We start from the raw sequence: 16,858 nt of genomic DNA on the forward strand, positions 1-16,858 counted from the left end.
GGGCAAGCAGACAATACAGTAAATCGACTATCACATACTTCCACGTCTTTTCCAAGCTTCCAAGCATTGATCTTGTTACTCCTTGTTTCTGAAAAGTCAATGAGGTGTTAACCTCTGACTTACCCCTGAGTTCCCAGACTCAACATTTGTTGCAACTTGTCTGAACCACTTCACTACATCACACACCTGATTGCTGTGTTGTGGAATAGTCTAAGCTACGACCCTTTGGCTCTGTTTCCTAAGACAGTGTGTTGTCTTAGTAAATTCATCCCTTCCTTGGGTGGCTAGATTCTCACATCTGGTGCACCCACCATTACACCACACTCCTTTAGCATTAATAGGATTGCCCTTTCCTTAAGAAAGGGCAAGCAGACAATACAGTAAATTGACTATCACCTACTTCTACGTCTTTTCCAAGCTTCCAAGCATTGATCTTGTTATTCCTTGTTTCTGAAAAGTCAGTGAGGTGCTAACCTCTGACTTATCCCTTATCCCTGAGTTCTCAGACTCAACACTTGTTACAACTTGTCTAAACCACTCCACTACATCATACACCTGATTGCTGCGTTGTGGAATAGTCTAAGCTACAACCCTTTGGCTCTGTTTCCTAAGACAGTGTGTTGTCTTAGTAAAATTATCCCTTCCTTAGGTGGCTAGATTCTCACATCTGGTGCACCCACCATTACACATTTGTCCAAGAGTTAGTAGTAAAAGGGTTAACAGCAGAGCTTATAGCAACCCTAGCACAGACTATAACCATGTATAATACTTTTATCTTCATGATGCAACGTGAACTGAAGTATTATTTAATAGCTAGGTTATAACGTGGTTTACCACCAAACGGAACATCCAACCAAATGAAACACTTTCCGATAGCATCGCAACCTCAAACCCATTACTCCACCCTAACACATTAAAATTAACTACACTCAATTGAATTCTCTTCTCCTAATATCTCTTCAACCTCTTGACAGGTTCGTACATTATGCCCAGTCTTGCCGCACCTCCCACAGCGCCGCGAAGTCGACGGACCAGCCTCTACAGCACCCTCCTCATTTGACCTTTTCTGCCTTTATCCTCTTTTTCAGCGATCAGTTTTTGAGCATCTTCTATAGTAAGTGACCCTCCATCTTGGACACGTGTACGCTTGGCTTTCCGACGCTTTGAAAGTGCTGTGTTGGCCTTTCGAAGGGTACAGACCTCCTCTTGTATAAGGGTCATTTGGTGCGCAATGCGGTCTGTACCCTTCACCAGCTGCTTTACAGCTGAAAAAATTGTTGTTGGGGAGCTTCCTTGATGAATTCCAATTCTATTCTGTACAAACTTAGACTGCAAAATTGCATCAGCTGGGGTTTGTGGCGTTTGAGGGACCCAAGGGTCAGCCTCTAGTAGGGGGGATCCAGTTGGTGTTGGCGTCCGTAACTTGATATCAAGCTTTGAGAGAACTGCTTCTGGGTTGTACGGGACTAGGCCAGTACCTCGAAAGCCAGCTAGGATATTTTCAGTTGTCATTGTATGGTCGTGGGCAGCCTTGAATGCAATAAAGAACTCAATCTTAGTGATATGGGTAATAGAGGCCTTAATGAAGACCTCAAGTTCTCGACCATACATTCGCTTTAGTACACTAAAACACCCAACATCAAGAGGCTGGGTAAGATGTGAGGAGTGTGCAGGGAGACAGAGCGTAATAATGTTGTTCTCCTTGCAGTACATATCAAACTGGGCAGATAGGTGGCTCTCATGGCCATCTAGGACAATCATCCGCCAGACCCCTTGTGTTCGTACACGTGTATGCTGATTAAAGTGTTTTATCCAGTCTAGACCTGTATCATTGTCGGTCCAGCCATTTGGTGAGGTCTTGATGGCCCAAGTAGGTGGAAGGCCGCACTCTGTGTACCAAGGCGCAAGGTGATGCTTGCCTTGTACAATCAAGTATGCAGGCACTACAAAGCCGTCTGCACTCACACATAATCGCTGTTGCCCATTCCCGATTACCAGACTGAAGCTGCTTTGCTCGGCCTTTTCGATCTGAGCTCGTAACAACTATATTCCCACAGATAACACCCATCATAAAGCCCGTCTCATCAAAGTTGTAGAAGTCAGCATCCTGGATGCTGTACTTCGCCTGCATGTTCTTTACCAGCTCAAACCACTTTGTTATACAATCAGGATCTTCGCAGAGGGCTCGCTGGAGGTCGTACGCACGAGAGAGACGCGTCTTAAGCTTTGGTTCATTGTGTACAAAGCGGTAGGGCCAGTTTTTTCCAACTGGGGGTTCGCGACGCGTCGCACGGAGGAGATTCGCTATATCTCGTACATCCTCAATTCGAGGTGGAAATCCTCGCGAATCTAGGTCAAGTACGTATCGTATGAGCTCCTCTTCCTCAATTGGGGTCAATGGACGTTGTTTGTCGCGTCTACCAGCTCGTGGTTGGCTTCCGTGTATGCGACGGGTAAGTGTTACATGTGGGACCTCATATAGCTGCGCAGCACGTCGGATGGACAGTTTGTGGGGTGATTTGGTAGCTTGAATGGCTAGTAAAACTCAGCCTTCATTAGCTTTCTGAGGCATCTTTTTGTTGTGGTGTGGTGGAGTAATTGGGTTTGAGGTTGCGATGCTATCGGAAAGTGTTTCATTTGGTGGGATGTTCCGTTTGGTGGTAAATCACGTTAGTAGTAGTAGAGACTTATAATTGCAAAAAAATTGCGCAACCGAAAGCTTCTAATATTCTGGTGGCCACCAACATTCCAATGGCCATTAATATCGTGATGGCCATCACGTCTCTGTTGGATATACTTTGCTAGCTGGTTTTAGGTCGGCGCTCCTAGCATCAAAGCGGAGGTCTAGTTCTTGAAAGAATGTACTAACTTACTATCGAGTGGTTCAATTATCGCTCTGTGGTATCTCAACAGCAGAATTTGACTGTTTGGCGTACCGCATGAATTTTGACATAAGTTTATCGAGTTCATCTAAAGACTTCCCTTTAGTCATTCTCAAATGCTTCAAATACATCAGTTAAACCACCCATATCAATACAGTATACAGTTACGAAACCTGAGCTAATCCCTCCGGTCCAGCTGCCAATGTAACTAACCCCCGTGTCTCGCTTTACCCTGCAATTCCTTCAAGAACAAAGGCAAGACACAGAATATACAAGGTATAACATGGTTTATCAGTACGTCAGACATATCAGTACCTCAGACACTTTTCCCGAATTTCCTACCCTCTAACTTCACAACGCGTTTTTTCCACCTTTTATTATGTCAGTGATTACCCAAGAAGCAAAAATCATTCTAGCTATCGAGGCTATCCGAACATCAAAAAATCTAAGTCGTCAGAAGGCTGCTAAGCTCTATGAAGTACCTCATTCTACACTCTGTGACAGAATGAACGGCCGAACTACTGTCTACGAACGCCGGCCTGCAATGATGAAATTAACTATACTAGAAGAGGAGGTGGTTATTCGGAATATACTTGATATGGATTCAAGAGGATTTGCACCCCGGCTTGCTGGTGTAGAAGATATGGCAAATTTTATACTCGAATCGCGTGGAGGGAGGCGCGTCGGGAAGCTCTGGGCCCACCGATTTGTACAACGACGTCCAGAATTAAAGACACGTTTTAATCGCGTTTACGACTTCCAAAGGGCCTTGTGCGAAGATCCTGAACTAATTGGCGCGTGGTTTCGACTAGTGGAAAATATGAGGGCAAAATATGGTGTTTTGGACTGCGACTTCTATAACTTTGACGAAACTGGGTTTATGATGGGTGTGATTTGCCCTGCAATGGTTGTTACCCATGCAGATCAACTTGGCAGAGGTAAGGCAGTTCAGCCAGGGAATCGGGAATGGGCTACAGCGATTGCTTGTATCAACAGTGACGGCTGGAGTATTCCTCCATTTTTGGTAGTTAAAGGCAAGAATCATCTTGCAAATTGGTATACAGACGGCGGCCTTCCACACAACTGGGTTGTTAAACCGACAAGCAATGGATGGACAAACAATGAGACGGGTCTAGAATGGTTGAAACACTTCGACAAACATACTGCTGTTCGTGCAAGGGGTCCATATCGAATGCTGGTGTTAGACGGGCACGAGAGTCATGAATCGGCCGAGTTCCAAGAGTACTGCAAGGCACACAACATTATAACTCTTGGACTACCTCCCCACTCGTCTCATTTAACTCAGCCACTTGATGTCGGGTGCTTTAGTGTGTTGAAGCGGGCATATGGTCAGCAGATTGAGACCTTCATTAAGGCTCATATCAACCACATTACCAAGGTCGAGTTCTTTCTCGCCTTTAGAGCAGCATATCTGGAATCCATGACAGCCCAAAACGCCCAGTCCGGGTTCCGCGGAGCTGGCTTAGTGCCTTTCGACCCGCAAGCAGTGCTTTCAAAGCTTGACGTGAGGTTACGGACTCCAACTCCCTCTAGACCCTCTACTGCCAACACCAACCCTTGGGTCTCCCAGACCCCTTCCAACCCAACTGAAGCTCTTTCACAAACAACCCTCGTTCGAAATCGAATTGCCCGTCACCAAGGAAGCTCGCCAACTCCACTCTTCGGGACAGTTATTGCATTGGCAAAGGGTACGGAGCGACTAGCACATGAGAGCACCCTTCTGTCTGCTGAGGTACGTACCCTTCGAGCAGCCAACGAAGCCCTTAGCAAACGCCGCAGGGCTAAAAAGGCTCGTGTCCGTGAAGGAGGTGCACTTATAGTAGAGGATGCACAGGCTATTATCGCACAGAAGGATGTGGATGAGCAGGTACGACGCGACGTACGTGCGGTTGGGGGTAGTCGCAAGGAGGGGCAACCGTCTAGGCGATGCTGTGGGATCTGTGGAAAAGCTGGTCATAATGCGCGAACTTGTCAAGAAGCTATAGATATGTCTAGTTCATCTGATTCCGCTTAGTTATAGTTAATTTAATATGTTATGGTTGATTTATTGATATTCAAAGTAGAATGCCAATGAAAAGTGTCCGAGGTACTGATATGTCCGACGTACTGATAAACCACGTTAGTTGATGTTGAATTATCCAGTGACTACTTATGCTGCTGTGCAAAATGGGTTTCCCAGGTGTTAAATAGTCTTCAGTCCACCTTACCCTGCGATGTCAAACAGAGCTGGCCAAATTTCCCGATGTTCAAGTCCTACTTAACGGTCCAAGAAAATTCCGCTGCTTGGTATATCTCCCAGGCCCAAACCGTTGACACTATGTTCTAAACGATCGATGTCAGGGACAAGAAGGCGCTTGAGGTTACATTCATGTTCCCAGTCGGCCTCAGGACATTTAGCCTCTATTTCAGTATCCCACGACACCGATGGCATCGCTTTCCTGCCCTTATTGCTCATCTTCTTACTATACGATGAGCTCCTTCTTGCCCAAGAATCTTCTGCTGCCTTTATTAAATGTAAATTGGTCTCGGACTGCGGTGATCGTAAGGAGCGTACAGTGCATGCTATCCCAACAAAGCTAAATTCGGTATAGGGCTCCGAGGGAGGTGGCCATAATCCCAGAGGTCGGATTTGCTTTAGAAGCGCACCAAGTGTCATCGAATCGCATTCAAAACTGCACCTATCGCCTACACATAAGCCATCAACAACTCCGTGAATGTTAGTGGTGAGTCGTTCGAGGAGTTCCAGTCGCTGCCTGTTGATTCGCTCTGATTGCCTCTTAGTATCGGAAGACATGGCCATACAAATCACTCACCAGCTATCGTAGGACGTATTGGCAGTTCGAGGGTCATAAATGGACCCGTACTGTGTAATATGGCTGTCCGTGTAGCTGACTTGAACAGACCAGATTGTCGGAAGACAAAGGAAATCAGGATCCAGAGTATAAGATCCCTACCATACTCCTTAGGGAGCGATTTTTCTAGTTGGCGAATCCAAATATCCCCAAAGACTTCCACCTGCTCATAACAATCTAGGTCGTCTACCAATTCCGAGACTTTGGCGAGCATCTAGAGGCTGAGGGATCGGGGAACCTTGCTGTTTTTCCCATGAATGATATTGAGCAGGATCTTGAGGGCCTCCGAATCGAACTCCTCTATGGTCACTTCAGGGCAAGGGAGGTTTGCTTCTTTATAGGGTCCTGCCAGCATCTTCTTAAAGCGCGGAGAAGCCAGAGCCAAGTGTTTCGAAGAGACTTTGAACCATAATTCAGGTGGAGGTAATGGTTCGCCATCTTGGATGTCCGACGGTCCTTCGCTGCGGTTCCAGGGCGCGAACGGACCTCTCGAAGCACGGTGTGTAACGATGAGATCGCCGTCAGGATCCAGTACATACAACTCGGCCATGAATAATGTAATTGATAAAATTACAACAGTTAAAATAAACCCATCTCAATTGTATGAGGAAGTGAAGTAAAGTTGTCTTTGCGGATGAACATAATTTTTACATGCGTGAGTACCTAAATCACATGACCTATTATACGATCCACCTTTTGAATCCCACCCTTTGCCCCAATGTACTTTACTGTAGTAAATTTCGGCCCGGATCGCGCCTGACGCTAACCTTCTTTGATGCAATCCAGTTCGCTCATTTTTGGAGAATGAGTTACGCTCCATATTCAGTTAGTCTGAAAAGGCTGAGATCATATGTGGGGCACTAGAATCAGCCAATGAAGAGCAGATCTCGGTTAGCTTCAGGCAAGACGTGCGACTTGTTGGTTTTCCTGTTCATTGCCCCAGACTTCAACTATCTTACATCTTCAAAACCACACGATGTGTAATTGCTCGCTGATTGACCGATGCCGATAAGACACGTCAAATAGATCCTTGTCGAAGAGATGATAACCGCATCGGAATGATCACCTGGCTGTCGTTGGTGAGGTATGTTGGGCTCGGGCAGCATCGCAACGGCACCTTAACATTTATTTTGAAACCTACCGCATCAATCATCTGTGCTAACCACGTGGAAATAGGCCTTTCTGCCTAAGGCATACATACTCCTAAGAAACCACATGCTACATATTTTGCTGTTGATCCGGGGAAAACCCATCACTCCTTTCTATTGACAGGTCTGAAGGCTTGACGAATATGTTTTCATGGTCGTCGTGTCAGGGATCTAGACAATCTTGAACTTGCCATCCTTCCTGACTCTCAAAGCCGCCCGAGCATCTGGTCGTGGCTGCCTAACTTTGGCTCGCGTTTCTCGGTGCCACTACCCAGCGCAGGAGAAAAGTGCGGCGTTACTTCAGCTGGATGGTGCTATTATGCAGGTCGCCGTGTTGATATTGGCTGCAGGGCGAACCACACAAGCAGCAAGGCTGCCTATTCTGTTCACTCACCGAGGTTGATACATAAATAGAAGGCTTCCTGTCCGAGAGCTCAATATCCTGTTTTATCGAAATTGTATCCGTCTGCTTGCTGTATAGCTATGACACCGTACTAATTAACCAAGCGGGAAGATCCACAGGCAGCTTCCATAACATCCACCATCGCCGCCACCAAGACATCCAGTGATTGGCACGTATTGCGACGGTTGTGGAGAGGGAAAGGGTCTTGTCGAATTGAGTCTGGGCTAAAAGAGCGTGTCCGTAGACGGGAAGTTTGATTCATGAAGCCTGGTTTGATATAAGAGGGCTGATGGCAATCCAGGTGTGGCGAAGGTAATACAGAAGTGTAGAATCAATTGATGTGTGAATGCGCGCGACATGTGGGTGGTGAGCTGAGGCGAGGCTCTTTGGTACGTGATGTTTTATGAGGATAACTCCGACGCCAAGCTCCACTGGGGAATCATTTTACCCGACTCCAGAGACGAAGGGCTGTCCCCACGCGCCAGAACCTGGTCATTATCCCCAATAATCTTCCCTCCACAGTATTTAAAATCGGTTTTGTCGGCATTAGTTTGAAAGACGGTATGTCTTATCTCTTTCAGTCTTCCTGAGGGCCTTACCAGTTGTCTAAAATGATCGACGGTGTAGTCTTATTGTCATTGAAAGGTCGCAAATTAGGTCTCAGTCCCCTCCCTGTTCGTTTTCACAGCAAGAGCAGAAAGAGGAGTACAGATCTCGAAGAAGAATGGCGGAGAAACTGATAAGCCTCGTACAAGGTCAAGGGTGAGATTTGCTGGGCCTTTGAGCTCAACGGAGAACAAATCACCTCTTGGGCTGATGAGTGGGACGAGGCAGGGACTCAAAATGGAATGCCTATAATGCGCTATAAAAATAAAAACGCCTACTTACAAAGTAAGTAAGAACTCCATAATTAGTTGCAGCGTCATTAAATATTCCAGACCCCCAAAAAATAACCAGTCTTGCCTTTGACACTTGACCTGTCTCGAAGCTATGTTTTATTTATGTCGAATATTAGTCGATTAACCATGGATGGGTTGGTAGATTGATCCGGCCGCCACAGGAATCCCTTGATGCCCATGCCAACACTCGATAGGTGGCTTCTATGGAAGGGCGAGATATGATGGGCGGTAGCTTAGTCATTGTTTTGTTGTCGCTGTGTTTTATATCCGGCTTCTCTTGTACTTGCGCGTTGTCAATCACACCAGAATGAAAACATTGCTTCTCATCTCCCAGAATCCAAACCCAACTGTGATACTCTCGGGCACGCCAGAGATCCAAGTACTGATGTAGCTCCGGTTCAATCTCCTTAGCTGATGTACTTCCGAAAGGCTGCCAACCATATGGCAACTCCTCCGCATTCGCAATGTAACGATAATTGAAACGAAGGCGGGCAAGATCACTATTAGATAGCATCCTCATGCCGTTCTCTTCATAGCAGCCCAGTCCAACTTCATCTAAGAATGACTGCCTACAGCCAAGCCATGCAGCTGAAACAGAATCAGGTTGCGACGCGCGAGTAAATTTCGGTTGCTCTTCCAATGTTGTAAGATAGGATTCAATCATGCCAACCCAGTCCAAAGGTCCAAGCCAAAGAACGCCGATCCTGAATGGTGCCTGTCGAGGACGATATATCATAAACATTTTGATAAGTAACTCCGTATTTCTCGATTTAAGCACGGGCCGAATAACATCATATATTGAAAATAGCCAAGCACTGACAACGTTGCAAGCAACGCCTGATTCCCAGAAAATACTCCAAAGACTCGATCCTATCGACCTAGGGCTGATACTAATGGTTATGAGTTGAGATATCCGCCTCGAATATTGAATGAATGCGTCGTGAGCTTGTTTTGGATGATCGCGCCGCAGAAGTATTGGAACAGGCAGAGTAGCCGTTAATTTTCTAAAATTGTAGAAAGGCAGCATGATTGTAGCAGAAACTGCGGCGTCGAGTTGGCTGTTAAGTCCAAATAACCTGCAAAGCTCGGAAATAAGACTTGCCGCCTTTTCCAAAGATGGCGATGTGGCCCATTCTGGAGAAGAATATGTCGGACTAGTAATACGTCGAAAAGGTTCACTCCGTCATAGGCCAATGCCCACGGTGGACTAGGCTTGATCATCCAACGCGAATTGGGTGCGGGAAGGATACATAGCCAACACACAAGGTCCGGAGATGCGTGACGTAAGTCAAGTTGAATTCTGTCATTCTCTGAGCAGCCTACATGGCGTGTTGAAAGTGCCTGAGAAGTAAACTTGACTTTTCCGCTCCTGCATCTCAAGGAGTTTTGCACAGAAATAATAGGAGAGGCATTGTATGAGTATAGTGATGCCATTGGAAGGAGAGGCGGGTGACGCATCAGAATTGGAATTGCATTCTTCTGTGAGCCGGTACCTCGTCGGCTTTGGGATAGAGAGGGTGAGGATTTTCTCGTTGCCACGGGCGAGATCCATGCTCCATTCATCGACTTCGGGGGGTGAGGTTGGCTGCCACGTCGGATCGGAGTCATCCAGGGTTTCTGTGAAAACATCATCCATAGAGCCCATATCATCTGACTCAGCGTGTAAAAATTCCCATGTCGGGTAGCCCCCAATTTCCTTTAAGCCACGGAGCTGAGAAGGTAGGGGTGGAACCCCCTCTGTCAACCTCAAAACACCTGGGCTTTCGGGCATTCTGAGAGTTTGTTGCCGTTCTGCCAGACCAAGGCACTCTCGCCATTGGGATTCACCTCTCCGAAAGGTCCTCTCAATATCCTCAGCGCTTGGAATCACTGGATCATTCTGACATCCTTGCAGTAAATCATCAGCAGTTTCGTCCTCAGCGATGCCACTGCTGACACTGCTGGTACTGCTGTTCGGCGGGGTGCTTATGCCTCCGTTGCTTTCGTTCCTATAAGATGAGGAATGGTTATCATGAGGAATGAAGCTTGCTTTAAACCTGTTCGTTCGAGTCTCTATCCAGTGGGCAACACGATCATCACCCATGTTAGAGGTGGCTGGTATCTCAAGTCATTTATGATGGAATTCGCCCAGATAGATAAAAGCTTCAAATTTTGTCTTGCTTTGCGAAAGTACTCCCTATTTGTCGCCACTTTCAAGTAAATAAATAGTATAATGCCGAGAGATTGATTTTATGGGAGGCGACCTTTATAGTCCCACCTCAGCTCATCATGTGATATAACGTCACGTGCCCACCTCACCTCCTCGCTCTCGAGGTGAGATGTACTTATTACCAATTCACGAAACTCGGCGCGCAAGTGCGGTCAGTGTAAATTGGGGTTGAAGTTCTACTCTATATTATGTGCTTGTAAAGGCTTGTTTGATATGTAGAATTCGAGTGATGTAAAATGCGAGCGCGAAATATGTTCATCACATGATGTCGGGGTCATAGTTTCATTTATGAGGCCCGTACCACGGAATCTATTGCACCACCAAAGATGACTGCAGGTTGCCGTCATCACCGGCTTCTTGCAGTTCTGCTTCGCTTCCATTGATACAACTTCGACTCATGTTTTATAGCAACCATATCTGCTACGTTACAATCTCTACCAGGTATACATATACGAGAGCCTGCGACAGTCAACCTAGGCCTAGCACCTGGTGTTACGAATTCCTCAAAGCGCCAGCTCCACGGCGCAAATATCGAACCAACTTCCGCCATTCCGCCTATGGGCTTGATGACAGTCCAATCTTTACGGTGTACGCCTGGGACCATGCTGATGGTGGGATTCATCATGGCTTCGCACACAGCGCTTGTTCAATATTCGCCGACCACCGCACCGATGGTTATTTGCGCACGACGTGCGAAGGCATGGCGAGCGAGTCCAGGCTAGATGGGATGAAGTCTTGCCTGCCTCTGTTGTAGACTATTACTTCTATGTCCCTTATCCCCCTGGTAGGTTCTATACATTACCACAAGAGTCTTATTGAGAAGGAACGAACTTCGGCGTGTACTACTCAGTTCCCTGCCACCTCTCACTGGGCATTCTTGAGAGCCATTTCGATATCATGTTGTTACGAACTTCCAGGACTGGTCGTTTGGGAAACTGCCGGAGATCTGGACACGTTGCACGAGTATACAAGGTGCTGTGTCGAGTACTGCACCTCAGTCTAATTTGACAGCGGCTAGACCTTCTTTAAAAGTATTAAGGTTGACTTTCTAGAATTTATATAACATTCTATATTTCCCACATTTTCTTCTTCTTATCTAATCTAATCTTATCTAATACTATTCCTAATATAGTAATTACCTTACCTAATTTAGTTAGAGCCATCTATATTCAAATATTCATGAATATTCATGAATAATAATTTTTATTCATGAATAGCCTAGTATTCAAGTTTATATTCGAATTGCTAACCCTACCATAAGCCATATTCAGCTCAGATATATTTAATGTACCATAAGCCATAGCCTGACTCCATGAACCCGATTCTAGACCGTCAATACGTGTTATGATTGATGCTATCTGTATCCCCTCGCAAACCCCTTAGCTCTTTCTCCCCTTCATTTGTCGATTTCGTACATACATACTCATTATAATTCCACCTTGCAAACGCATAACCCCCCGCTAAGACCGTAAACTGATACGACATCCATTGAACGCTGTCACACTCTTCGCCCACCTCATTGCCTAAACCTCGCCAGCTGCGCCATAATATTCTGCAGATCCTCTGCGCTCTGACCTCCCTGCACCTGCGCCTGTGCCTGCTGTCCCAACCCCGCAGCGCCAAGGAGGGCGCCCAGATTCGCCGTTGCGCCTTGGGGCGGGTACTGAGCCTGTTGCTGGGGTGGGTATTGTTGTTGTTGTTGTTGCGGCTGTTGAGTAGGTTTTCCCATTAGACCCCCAAGGATGCCTGCGAGGTCTACTTGGCCATTGCCTTGGTTCTGCTGCTGCTGCTGTGATGTTGGGGATTGGATGGGTGCATTCAGTGTCCCGAGCAGCTTTTGCAGAGTTGCATTGTCGAGCTGGCCGACGATGCTCCCAAGGTTAGGAGCTACTCGTGCAGCCGGAGCTCCGTATTGCTGACCAGCCTGTTGTCCATACGCCGGTGCAACTGGGGCTGGAGCAGTAAGTTGCTTTTGCTTCTCACGTATCACCAGCTCGGCCGCAATACGGGGCTCCAGGTCCTCATACTCGTCGAAACGGACATTGTCCGCGCCGCGCGTGCGGTCAAAGACTTGCAATGGTATCCTGCTAGTCTGTTGCGCCTTAGGAGTCAATTTGACAACGGCAAGGACACCTTCCAGAATCTGTCGGCGGACAACGACATCCACTGGTAGGCGTGCGCTGAGGAACATGACTTCGCTCTTTAAACCACGACCACGGATTTCACCCTCGACCCAGCTAATGAAGTTGCGATCGAGCTCTTCGAGGAGGATGATCTGCACCTCCGGGACGTCGCGGGCGTCACGACGCGGGATACCCAGCGCAGCATCTTCATCCATTTGGCGACGTCGAGGGCTGAGACTTCTCTCGCGGTACCGCCCGCCATCTCTACGATCGTAGACAGGGGAGCGAGACCGTGTGTGCCGACCATCGTGGCCACCATAGCTATCTCGTCCACGGTTTTGGCCGTACTCATCGCGGCCACGGAAACCACCACGTTGTGGTGAGGGAGACCTCAGGGCTCGGTAGTGCTCGCGTCCACGCGTGGTAGCGCCGCGGTGGTCACCTTCACGAGGTGACGTGAGGGCTCGTCCATCGTATCGATCGTAGCCCTGGGGTTGGTTCCGGCCTTGTCCTCCACGACCACCTCCACCGCCTCTTTGGTGCTCTGGTGATCGCGAGCGACGTTGAGTAGCGGGTTGCGCTTGTCCAGGTCCAGCCTGTCGGGTGTTCTTCTGGGGTTTGGAGATCTCGAGATCTGTTGAAGTCAGTGAGGTTTCATGACAAACGGGTGCAACATGAGACTTACGCATTTTCCTCCCCCTGATTTCCTGGCCTTGCTCACGCTGGAGGGCTGCATGACAAGCCTTGACGTCGTGGAATTGGACAAATCCATAAGCCTGCTTGATAGATACCTGTGCCAATCTACCGAACTTGTGAAAGATGTAGAAAATATCACGCTTCGTTACCTTCTCTGTTGGTAAATTACCTGGCACGTTGTCAGTAAGATGATAAATAGTAGAGGAGAAACATAACATACCTATGAATAGTCTTGATCCTGCGGGGAATCTGTCCCATAAGCCTTCCGAGACATACATCCGCTCATCGGCCAAGAATTTATCATACAGGCTCTGGACATCAGCACCCCACTGAATCTCACCTGCATCTTCAGCATCTCCAGCCTCGACAAAAGTCTGTGGCCTGTCTTGTTTGGGATGAGGGGGAAAGGTAGACGATGGAGGAGCTGGCAATGATGGAGGGGCATTGAAGGAGGCGGCTGGGGGTGGGGGAAGGATGTTTCTAGCATCGGTCTTTGTGCCTGGCGCACCAGAAGCAATAAGGGGCATAGACATTCCCGGCGCTCTGTATGCGGTAGAGCCCGGTGGGACAGCAAAGCTGGGGCCAGCATGGTATTTGCGGATGTCATCCTGAGACGCATACGCCGGGTGCATGGCAGGCTTTGGCAGGACTTGCGGTCGTGGAGGGAGGCTTGAGTGAGAAGGGAGAGTTGAGGGCCCGGTTGGTTCGGGTGGCCCTGGTGGGAAGGTTGGAGAGCTAACAGTGGTTGCGGTGAGTGTGCCATTTGCGGGCGTGGCATTGATTTCAGCATTGGCCGTGATGTTATCAAGCAGCTGCTGAATGTCTATCTCGCCTTTGGCAATACTCTCATAGGAATGGGCTGGAGGGGGTTGAGATTTGGCCTGGGCTGTCTCAGACATCGCGGGGTCGGAACCGCCATCAACGGCAGCTAGAGGAGCAGGCTCAGAAGAAGTCGTAGGAGGGGAGGTAATGGGGTTAAGGGAGGAATTGTCGATGGGTCCCGTAGTGGTATTGGTGATGGAAGGGATGGTGTCGAGGGAAGAAGGAGCGGTCTCAGAGCCTGACAACGGAGCAGGCGCTGAATGAACAACTTCATGTTGCTCGACAGCCTCGCTTGAATCTTCTGGACTATCTGAACCCGCCTCGCCATCAGACTCAAAGGTCATCGCATAATCATCGTCGATCTCGCCTCCTGCCTGTGCCCCTGGCGCAGCAGCGTTGCCTTGCTCTGGTTTAGCCTCCTCGTCATACGGGTCTGAGAAGCTACTTGCCGCGTCGCTTGGCTCATTATCGTCATCCGCCGTCGCGTTTGTATTCGTAGGAAGATTGTCGGTGGGCGCGTCTGTTGATGACGCGGTATGGGTGGATGTCATATTGAAGACGGGGTCGATCTGGTTCTGGAGGACTGGGAGATTCGATGGGATTGAGGGGTGAGATGGGACGGGAGAGACTGGAGTGGTTGGTTTGGTTTGGAATTTAGGCGCGTCCCAAATCATAAATCCAGAGGGTCGGGGCAACCTGCCTCGCGACTCGCACTGCTATGGTGATGGTGGGGGGTTTGTTGATGAACGACAATGTGGAAGACAAATCAACAATTGATTTCCGGCTGGAGGGGTGGAGGCGGAGGAAGGGAGAAGGGATTAAGAGGTGGGAAATGGAGGAGGATAAATAGATTGTTGGATTGAGTCGTGGATCGAAGATGTAGAAGATAAAAGTCGAGTTGGGTTTTGCTTGCTTAGCTACATGGATTTGGATGTGGATGTGGAAGAAGGCATTCTAATAAATCAGATTCACTCTTTCACGCTGGGCGGGGGATCTGGGGATCTGTTGCGGGTGGCGTTGGTGCGGGTATGGTGCTTGCGAAGGCGTCGGTTTGGCGTGTGTAGGTTTGCAAGGCAGATGAAGTCGAGTTTGGAGTTTGGGGAGATGGGAAGATGGTGGAAACGGAGATGGAGATGGGGGTGAATTGAAAATAGAGACGATGTTGAAGAGGCTCGAGGTGAAGTCATGTTGCTGGTGCCCGAAAGCTTAGTCAGCCGCCTAAGCCACATCTTTCCGAATCACGTGCAACCTATACCCTCTGGTCAAACAGATATCAATCACATCTCACATCTACCGCTAGCAATTGTCATACTGTATAACTTTCAGATTACAGGACCCTACATGCATCATAGCAGATCTTTACCATTGTATTAAGGGCAGAAAAGGTATACTCGCTAGAATTGCTCTAGTAGGACTCTTGAGAGCACCACCTCTCCTCCCCCGCATCTTTGATAACCTGTCTCATTGACCACCACAAAGAGAACAAAGACGATGAAAGACTCGGGACCTCGAGTCCTAAATGTCCTACCTATGCAGCCGCCGAATGCAGCAAACCATTATGTCCCGTCACATTAGATTATTTGCCATACCACGTCCCGTGGCACTACAACGACAACAACCCGCCCAGAGTTTGCCCATACGCCAGTTTGCAACCCCATCACGCAACGGATCCGGCTCAGAATCTCCCTACTCAGACGAGGAATACGCAGCTGCTCGGGAATGGGCGTCGAAATTCAAGCCGGGCTCATTACCACGGGACCTGGCACAAACACGATTTGACCGGTCATCAGGTAAGGGCGGACAGCATGTGAACAAGTAATCAACTCTCAAGCAATCCATTGATTATCGAGTAGTTCTAACACCTCCCAGAACAAATTCAAAGGCCACAAGTGCGTGGCAGATCAAGTCAATAGCGCCCTATGTGCCTGCTATGGTGACCAAGGAACTGCGTGCGTCGCGGTATTACTCTAGGAATTCTGATTGCCTCACCATTGCCTCTCAGGAAGGTCGCGTGCAGCGCGATAATGAGGATAATTGCCATGAGAAGCTCTATGAGCATATCACGGATATCACTAAGCGTATCATCCCCGGTGAGACGTCGGCGGCTGCGAAGGCAAAGGCAGCAAGGCAGTGAGTATAATAATCATAAATGCAAGGGAAAAGTTAACAGACGGCTGACTGTCTACTGCAGAAAGAAAATCGGAAATGCCATCCGTTTACAGTCCAAGAAGGAGCACAGTATGAAGAAGCAATCCAGGAGCAGCAAAGGGGGGGATTATTAGGACAGCAGGGTCGTCGCAAATGAACGGCATGCTGTCCACTGGGTTTAGTGAAAGGCCCGAAAGAACTAATAGCCAACTGATAAACTGGATATCATAGTTGGAAGTGGGCCTTGGAGTCTGCCGTCGGGGGCAGATTTACTGTAAGGGGATCGATCCAAGGCAAGGCAGTCGATGAACGAACCAAAATCTCAGGCGGAATCAAATGTAAAATAATAGCCACAAGTATAATAATTATATAGATACCCATCTCATAATAAATCCGATTACTACCTCTCCAGTGATCATTCCCCTAATCCCCATACGAAAAACGAGCACTGTATAGTTGGCGAGAACCCCTGAACGGCAAAATTACTCAGCAGGCACGAATCATGGCACCCAAACAGCTGCTACTGCAATGCACCATAAGTAAGTTAGAGGAGCGGCTGAAAAAAAAATGACGCGAACGCAACATAATATATGCATTCCCCCGTGCGTTCCCTCTTTGTTCTTCAGTATCTCGTCGCTCATCTCAGCCCCATCTA

The 16,858-nt window shown here is 48.1% G+C and overlaps 5 protein-coding genes across 5 annotated transcripts; 1 reads left to right on the forward strand and 4 right to left on the reverse strand.

Annotated features, from left to right (window-relative positions):
* Positions 1-5,969: 5,969 nt before the first annotated feature.
* Positions 5,970-6,305, reverse strand: VC83_04683 (uncharacterized protein; the record flags this gene model as incomplete). The annotated part of the gene is made up of 1 exon (XM_024468312.1): positions 5,970-6,305. One exon carries the CDS (start codon positions 6,303-6,305, stop codon positions 5,970-5,972), a length of 336 nt encoding a protein of 111 aa, XP_024322839.1.
* A 2,012-nt stretch (positions 6,306-8,317) lies between these two features.
* Positions 8,318-9,232, reverse strand: VC83_04684 (uncharacterized protein; the record flags this gene model as incomplete). Its single annotated transcript, XM_024468313.1, has 1 exon — positions 8,318-9,232. The coding sequence occupies one exon, from the start codon at positions 9,230-9,232 to the stop codon at positions 8,318-8,320; it is 915 nt and encodes a 304-aa protein (XP_024322846.1).
* A 276-nt stretch (positions 9,233-9,508) lies between these two features.
* VC83_04685 (uncharacterized protein) lies at positions 9,509-10,288 on the reverse strand (the record flags this gene model as incomplete). Its single annotated transcript, XM_024468314.1, has 1 exon — positions 9,509-10,288. The coding sequence occupies one exon, from the start codon at positions 10,286-10,288 to the stop codon at positions 9,509-9,511; it is 780 nt and encodes a 259-aa protein (XP_024322845.1).
* Positions 10,289-11,489: 1,201 nt separating this feature from the next.
* Positions 11,490-15,193, reverse strand: VC83_04686 (uncharacterized protein). Its single transcript, XM_024468315.1, has 3 exons — positions 13,454-15,193; positions 13,223-13,402; positions 11,490-13,171 (listed from the first exon to the last, which is right to left on the reverse strand). The coding sequence occupies exons 1-3, from the start codon at positions 14,727-14,729 to the stop codon at positions 11,931-11,933; spliced, it is 2,697 nt and encodes an 898-aa protein (XP_024322844.1). The 5' UTR covers positions 14,730-15,193; the 3' UTR covers positions 11,490-11,930.
* Positions 15,178-16,581, forward strand: VC83_04687 (uncharacterized protein). The gene is made up of 4 exons (XM_024468316.1): positions 15,178-15,440; positions 15,535-15,870; positions 15,925-16,185; positions 16,247-16,581. The coding sequence occupies exons 2-4, from the start codon at positions 15,575-15,577 to the stop codon at positions 16,335-16,337; spliced, it is 648 nt and encodes a 215-aa protein (XP_024322843.1). The 5' UTR covers positions 15,178-15,440; positions 15,535-15,574; the 3' UTR covers positions 16,338-16,581.
* The last annotated feature ends 277 nt before the right edge of the window (positions 16,582-16,858 follow it).

Source organism: Pseudogymnoascus destructans, assembly GCF_001641265.1.
Source record: "Pseudogymnoascus destructans isolate 20631-21 unplaced genomic scaffold scaffold_15, whole genome shotgun sequence".
Classification (NCBI taxonomy): domain Eukaryota; kingdom Fungi; phylum Ascomycota; class Leotiomycetes; order Thelebolales; family Thelebolaceae; genus Pseudogymnoascus; species Pseudogymnoascus destructans.

Coding starts and splice junctions, on each gene's coding strand:
- VC83_04686 (XM_024468315.1), bottom strand. CDS start 14,729: ATGATTTGGGACGCGCCTAAATTCCAAACCAAACCAACCACTCCAGTC. Junction 13,403..13,453: donor AGGATCAAGACTATTCATAG/GTATGTTATGTT, acceptor ACAACGTGCCAG/GTAATTTACCAACAGAGAAG. Junction 13,172..13,222: donor AATCAGGGGGAGGAAAATGC/GTAAGTCTCATG, acceptor TGACTTCAACAG/ATCTCGAGATCTCCAAACCC.
- VC83_04687 (XM_024468316.1), top strand. CDS start 15,575: ATGTCCTACCTATGCAGCCGCCGAATGCAGCAAACCATTATGTCCCGT. Junction 15,871..15,924: donor GGCGGACAGCATGTGAACAA/GTAATCAACTCT, acceptor AACACCTCCCAG/AACAAATTCAAAGGCCACAA. Junction 16,186..16,246: donor AAGGCAAAGGCAGCAAGGCA/GTGAGTATAATA, acceptor TGTCTACTGCAG/AAAGAAAATCGGAAATGCCA.